This window comes from Octodon degus, unplaced genomic scaffold, assembly GCF_000260255.1.
Source record: "Octodon degus isolate 3935 unplaced genomic scaffold, OctDeg1.0 scaffold00132, whole genome shotgun sequence".
Lineage (NCBI taxonomy): Eukaryota > Metazoa > Chordata > Mammalia > Rodentia > Octodontidae > Octodon > Octodon degus.
Genome location: NW_004524708.1, coordinates 2,645,757 through 2,653,511, shown reverse-complemented (window position 1 = coordinate 2,653,511; position 7,755 = coordinate 2,645,757). Strand labels below are relative to the sequence as shown.

Here is a 7,755-nt window from a genome sequence, read left to right as displayed (position 1 = left end):
AATTTCATTAGGGATTTAAATCTCAATGGAAGCTCAAGTTGCTGTATTAAGATATGAAAATTGTGCAAATATTGTTCCTTAGAATGATGTTTGCCGCAGGTCATTGAGTTTCAGTCAGTGAAATTTAGAGTGATAAATGTCCTGCTGGAAATGAGCAGAGGAGGAAGGGGTCCTGGAGCCCAAGGAAGAGGCTGCAGTGTGGCACTCAGCCTGTGAGACACTGGGAAGGGAGGCGAGGGCCCAGCCTGAACTGGCTGCATCACCTCCAGCAAGCTTTTTTAGCATCTCTGAGGTCTAATGTCTTCATCTATAAAATGTGGGCTATACCCCACCCACTCCCCATGAGCTTGTGATCATGAAAGTTTAATGTACAAACCCAGCTAAGGCCTTGGGCACAGTTCCTGGCCCATGTAAAACAGGGACACATGTTAGCAGTGATTACAAGGGTAAGGAAGGAAGTGGGCTAGCATTTATCTGCCTCTAACTCTTTTTCAGTCTCTGAGATAGATGCCTATGGTTCTGCCTATTACTTGCTCAGGTGAAAAGCATGAAGTTTGGGAGCTATAAATCCTCCAAGTTCAAAAAGGGTAAATATACCAAATTCATCCACCTGTATGTATTGCCATGTTATTCTCCTTCAGCAGTCTGTAGGACCCTTAGAGCCTAAATCCTGCTTGATTACCTTTGTATTAACAGAATCTGAGTGATTAGATGGCCTTTTATAGCTGCTCAGAAAATATTGGAGAAATAGGTCAATGATTACATAAATAAACAAATGCATGCATGGACAAATGCAAAGCTTTTTCATTTTAAACTGTCTTAGAGACTTGGATTCTTAATGCTTATCTCACTTTTTATATTTCAAGGTATTCTGGCCTTTCTTCCATACACTAAGTAAGTGATCCACTGTTTCATAGAAAACAGAAATGAAAATAATTTATAAAGTTTCACAACCTAAATACTAAGAGCTCTCTTTGAGCACTTTCTTTTCCACCTTTGGGGTGAAGAATGTTCCTTTCATGACTTACACAAAAATAATTTTCTATTTTGTGGTTTCCCTTAATGGAAACATTTCATACCGCTGTCCTGGATTGATAATCTGATACCCCAGAAAAGATGTGCTGTGTGATATTTATGTGAAGATGATCCTATTGCCACTTTAGATGTAGTCAGAGCTCTCATCGTTGTAAGCGATACTGCAGTAACAATGCTCCGCGTGCAGGACATAGGCCTTGAGGGATAGGAACGCGGGCAAGTGAGCACTTTTCTCTGAAAACACAAAGTATTTGGAGTGGATGTCATGCTCAGGTTGTTGAAATGATAGACTATGTATGATATCCAATTGGAGACCAAAATTTGATTGTATCATTTAAAGGTAGAGATGACTTTATTTTACACACTTTGGATCATAGGCAAGGCCTTGTCTGGTCTCCTGTACTTGACAGATATTTTACAGTTATAGATGAAATAAAGTGATAAAAGGCAAGGGACAAAAAATAACAGAAAAGGCAAAAAAGAGAAGATGAAAGTGGGAAAAAAGGGGAAGAAAGAAAAGAATGAAAGTAAAAAACAAACTAAATACATAAGAAAAAAATTTTAAAAGCAGAGAAGAAACAAGGAGGAAAGAAGTCATTAAGTCTATTCTTTTATAAAAGTTTTCTCCTACTCCAAATATGCTAATCACCACAACCATGAATAGCCTTTTAGACACCAGCTTAACAAGCAGTGAAACCCACAAGATAACCAAACTCTCCACCTCACCATCCTGGCTGGTTGGATTACTAATTAGATTTTCAGCAACCTTCAGTTTCCTCATGGAGGGCTAAATTCACAAGGGACAGTGCAGGTAATGCCTGCAAGGCGGGCCACCTTGCCAGGATACAACATGGTTAAATGAAGACTCTTCTTGGTTAAGGGACTTTGCATTTACCTGAGGAAATGTGCCTAGAAATTCAAAGGGCAAACTGAAGATGTACATCTTGAAAAGATGGCAACATGCACACTAATCAGCAGGGGAAACTGCCTGTGGTCAACAGAAAATATTTTACTAAAGTCTGTGTTATGTACACTCAATATTCAGCAAACCATAATGCTGCTTTATGATTAGGAAATGCCTATCACTGTCTTTACTGAACTAAACAACTGATTCAGTAAAAATACACCCACTTTATTTCAACAGTAATTCAACTATAAGACCCATTGAAGAAAAGCTATTTACAGATAAAGGAAAAAAAAATACACATTTTACCAGAACTGTGGATTTTACAATAGGAAGTTACTTATGAAGCCATACACAAGAAGAAGCTAATGGCCACTCATTTCCTAGTGGCCAATTGCCCCCCTTCATGAAGAAAAAGTAATTCATTGTTAACTACAATAAATAGTGATATGCAATGAGTGTTTCTCAGAATGGAGTTTTCCAAGTTGGCTTGAAAACTTCTTATGCAATTGTATTTGCATATCTTTTTATTTTACTAAATGTTAATAGGTTTCCTATTATTTAAATTTAGCCAAGTGTGAGAAGCAGTGTGATAGTACAAGTTCCATTACACGTGATTGTGTAAATGATATGTTCTTTACATCTTTCTGTAGCCTTACTTGATACTGGGGGAAAGCCCAAGTGCCAAGGGGCAGGATTTGCTAGGATTTAGTTCCCATAAGTGGCCAGAGGTGGCCTGGCATCAGGAGGCCACCCCCATCCCACCAGAGAAGGCCACATGTTGGCTAGCCACAAGCCACGCTTTGAATGTTATGATTTGCTACCTCCTTCCGTTCTTGGCAATTTTCAGACAGATAGGAATATGTGAAAGACAAACTTCAGCAGGGTTGGCAACTGCAGCTCCAGGAAGAGCTGCCCAGATTAGCGCATCACAGAGAAGAAACGTGCTGGACCTACTTGGATCTGATAAGATGGAGTCAGTTTTCGGCAGGAACTGGTCACAACGGACTCCTTGGTAGCCTTCTTTGCACCTGAGGAAAAAGGAAAAGTGACATATGTGTACATGTGGTTGTGAAAGATTCGCTCCATGATCTCACCAAGGAAAACATACACATGTGAGAACAGCAAATAATTATGTATTTTTTTTCATTCACCTCTTTCTGACACCAACAGGCAGATTCTAGATTTTCTCTCTGAGCAGAGACAGAGACAGAGAGACAGAGATATCAGAGCACAACTTAGCTTTTATAGTTATGTACGAAACATCTAAGGAATAAATTGAGTAGCATCTTAAGATGCCCCACTTAGAAATCTGTATAATGCTTTTCCTCTTGTTATAATTCTCAGAGCAGGTGCACTTTATGACACACATGATTTCTATATTCAGAACCATCAATCTGCAAATGGGTATTTTTCTTATAAAAATCAGTTTTTTTCCAACATAGCACAGTAGTTGTAAATTTTAGCCATTGCTTCATTTTTTTCTTGTGTTTTATTAGTGTGTTCATTTGCTAATTTGGTGTTTCTGAATTTACTTCTTAGCTGTGCTTCCCCATCAATGTCACCTGACATCTTTGCCAGAAGTTGCAGTATTTCAAGGAGCAGGGACTAAGCTGCAGCTCTGTGTTTGGTTTTTAATTGTTACTTTTCAAGTTCAGCAAACCTGTGCAAACCACTGGCTTTCTGCCAGGGCTTTTACAGGACAACTGACCAGAGGTCAGCACGTTTGGAGGGAAGGAGGTTGCCCTGAGGTAGTGGGATGAGGCCTTACCCCAGCTATGCAGGCTGCAGCATCAGCCCTCACTCTGCCCAGCTTGGCCAACTGGACCGTGGTAGCTCACTGGCTGGAACTTCCAGAACAAACACAACTAAGCTCCTTCTCCAGCCTTGAGCAGGCTCTAAGTGAGAAGGTGACATTTAGAGGTCTGCCTAAAGCTCCGTCTGTCATCCTTGGGTTAAGCAGGGATGTAACTATTGTTGCTTCTGGGATGAATCTATCCTACTTTCGGAGGGGGAATTTGTGCCGCTGGAATAAAAGTCAGGTTTCAGAAACAATTTTCTAGTTGTTATCAATCTGTGAAACTGATGAAAATATTTCAGGGACTGCTGTGTTAGAATATGCTTTGATTTCTAAGTGTAATAAACTATAAGACAAGGTTTATTGCAAGCAGAGCAGGCTTACTGAATGGTGCCAAGGTAATTTTTCCACCTTATACTGGGAGCCAAGTTAGAATTCAGGTAATCAGGTTCTCTTCAATATCTTTGTAAGCCTGACTCTATGAACTATATTTAACAATTTTCCTTGTGGGTTGAGAACAAATATCTTTGGTCATGGATATACCTGGAAACTCCTAGAGTACTGAAACATTACTGGTTTACACAGACACACATTTTTGTAACCTTTTAAACAAATGTGTTTATTGTACTTGAAACAAATTAGTCCTATTGCTAGACTTCTAATGCTAAAAGTCCAAAAATAGTACTGAAACACATTTGTGGGGGAAAAATATATTCTGTCTTCTGAAAGCTACCCTGGACCATGTAACATTAATTTCCATTTTTCCATGGTCATGAGCTGAATTCTGAGTATGAACTATTGTATGCATTCATTTTCAAAGAGTTTTCCAACATGTGGGAGAATTCAAATATTTCTTATTCTTTCTATCGTTATTTAATATGAAAATGGTGTCCTGGGGAATAGCTGCTTTTAAGAACAAGTGCTTTTTGTTTTGCTTTGCTTTTTAAGGTTTCTTTGTTGCTTAAAACACATGATTCCATTTGTGTGCAGAAAAGAAAATAAGGAGAGGAGCTTGAGATTTTTCCAGTGTTAACCGGATTAGCCAGTATTCTGATTTCCTCTTGAAGTGCTGAGGCCTCATGCGGTGTCGGAAAAGTCTCAGGGCGATGACACTGGTACCGTCTTCCCATCCCTGGGCCATAGGAAGCAAAGTAGAGTGAGGCTGCTGCCACCTTCCACAGGCTGGGCAGCTCAGCAGAAACATGCGCTTGGTTATGCAGCAAACTCTGCCCCTTTGTGAAGGAGGCAGGAGGTGCTGCTAATTGGTTCCAGGTTTGAAGAATACCATATTAAAATTCCCATTTAAGAATCACCTATACATCACCTTGATGAGTTCAGACTCATCCGCATGTGAAGATGGAATGTCGCTCGCAGGCAAAGCCAATGAAGTGGAATGAAACCGAGACAATATTGAAGATAAGGTGCAAAGGGGAAAAAAGTCCCCCAGTGGATTTCCCTTGTATAGATTGAGACTGGCAGATCTCCTCAGTGTGATAAGCACACTTTTGAAAAATATCATTGCACTGCTTGTTTTTGTTTCAGTTAGAGTAAAGGTGGTGAGAGAGTTACAGAGGGATTCTGTTTGAAAAACAACAATAACAAAAGAAACATATGAGAATGATCTTTTGGTGGATTTAAAATATGTAAGTTTTATTAAAACATATACATGAAATTATTAATGGTAAATGCATTTTTAAAGCTCAAATCTTGCCTTGAGCTAGTTCACAGTCTGTCATTATTCTACTCTACCTTCTTTTCAAATCCCACTCAATCCATCTGGTTTCTTTATCCCTTAGAATCTGTATACCACAGCAGCTATATTAAAAGTCACAATGCTCCCCGGTTATTTCCAGGGACATTTGCTCCTGCAATCCCGTGGACTTAGAGCACATGGTGTGCTCAGGACAGGAAATGCATTCAGAGTTGACAAAGGGTCGCATCAAGAGAGAATTAATGCCATCAATGAAATAAGCACAGAGCAAACTTGGAATGCAAGAGGTGAGACATTTTACATTGAAAAATAAATAGCCTCAAATCCAGTGCGCTTATTCTGGGTTGAAGAAGATGTTTCTTGATCATGCTGTTGGCTTTTTATTTCCCAATTTATAAAGAAGGGCATGATTGAGGGTATAATACCCAAGACAGACAAGAGCAGGTAAGAGTTTGTGGGGAAAACTGTGATAAGTTTACTTGGAAATAAGGGAGAGTTGTCCACATAATGGAGGAAAACGTAACAGGAAGAGGGTTGCTGGGCCCAAGCTCAGGAGGGAAAGCTCTGTGTCCTCATGAGCCAGGGCTCATCAGAACCCAAGGCCCCTTCTAGGGCAGAGATTGCTGTGCAGTCTCAGATGCTTGCAACACCTTTCTCCTCCTTACCTCACTCTCACTTTGCCCTCTCCCCCATCCTCCTGTTCAGCTGACTGTGACATAACAAGCACCCACTTCCGGTTATTTTTTTCCTCCCACACCACCCCCAAGGAAAGGCCCAATGGTGAGTTTCAGTGAAAAACTTCAAGAAGCAACCCTCAAGGAAAAGACAAGAAAGGAATAGTGAGAAAACATTAAAATACAAGACGCATTGTCCTTGGCTGGGATTCAGTACGTGTTTTGTCTGGTGCAGCAAGCAAGAGTGGGCCACACTGTCCTGGGCTGCCTGCGGAGGACTCCAAGGGACTCTTGCTATGTTCAGGTCTTAGGCTTGTGTTCTGGAAATCACTGTGCTGGAACTGGCTACCAGTGAAGACTCTGGCCACAAGCCTGCACTGCTAACTTCACCTCTGCTTGCCAAACCTCCTATGCCAGTGCATGTGTGTGCGATCAGACCCGGAGCAACCGCGGGGTTAGAACTGGAGACACCAGGCGTGGTGAAGTGAAGGCTGAAGCACATCCAATAGGCACAGCCTCCCCCCACTGCCTGGCTATCCTCGAATTTCTCTCTCTTTGGGCTGCGAGCAAAATAAAATGAAAGAACAATAGCATAAAATTGTTTCACTGAGTGAACTGAACTATCCTCTAGTCTCCTGGCTATTCATTCCATGGAAGGTGTTACTGCTTTATTGCTGCCTTCTTTCCTGCTTCTTTTGTCTTGCTTCTCCAGAATTAATAATGGACACAGTTAGGCCAGCCACACCTTTTAAAAACTGTCTTTCTCATTTATATCATAATGACTATAACCACTGTGTATATATTCTAAATTTTCTACTCAGTTTTTATTTTGTTTCCACTTATTGCTTGCATTACAGTGACTTGAACATAGGGCTTTCTGCACACTGAACAATAGCTTCATCACTGAGCTACATGGCTATGTCATCTGTAAATTTAGTTTTATTTATTTATTTATTTTGTACTTTAGGGAAGGGTCTTCGGGGTGTTCAGGGTCTCACTACTAGATCGTACTTATAGTGATACACCTGTTTACAGCCTCCCAAGAGCTGGGATTACAGGAGCGCACCACCAAGCCCAGTCTCAATTGCCATCTCAGGGCACCCCAGGAACAGAGCCAGCACGACAGGTTCAGGGATAGAACCCCCAGGCCCTGAGCCTGCTTGCAGGTGCTTTAATCCACTGAGCTATTTGGCCAGCACTTGTCATGTGTAAATTTCATTTTGAAGGGAGATCTTGCTAAATTGCCCAGGTTGGCCTTGAGTTTGCAATCCTTCTGCTTCCTAAATCACTGGTACTAGGGATATGTACCACCATATCAGACTTGTATTTAGTTTTTGTGTGGGTCTGCTTTAGATAAATTATCTTTATCATTATTTTCAAATTTAAAGTCAAAATCAGCATGATAGTAAATAGAAAAGTAATATAACATAATTAGTTCATTATGTACATTTCCATTTGGGACAAGAGGAACACAGATCTCCTCAAATGTTTGTGTCAATCCCTGTACAGTACTTGGTCTCTGCAAAAATTCCATAGGAAGTATACAGACCTTCTTGGGGGCTTGATTTTAGGTGTAAAATGCTAAATGACATTAAGTAATCAGTGAAAGAAATGGAGGCAGGTAAATTTTGTA

At 40.6% G+C, this 7,755-nt stretch overlaps 1 protein-coding gene across 1 annotated transcript in view; it reads right to left on the bottom strand.

Moving 5' to 3' along the window:
- Positions 1-7,755, bottom strand: part of Nrg3 (neuregulin 3) — a gene marked incomplete at its 5' end in the record, with an annotated part of 1,166,638 nt that overhangs the window by 256,297 nt on the left and 902,586 nt on the right. Inside the window, one exon of the mRNA XM_004641247.1 lies at positions 2,897-2,970. Coding sequence (XP_004641304.1) covers positions 2,897-2,970 — 74 coding nt within the window. The remainder of the gene's footprint in view (positions 1-2,896; positions 2,971-7,755) is intronic.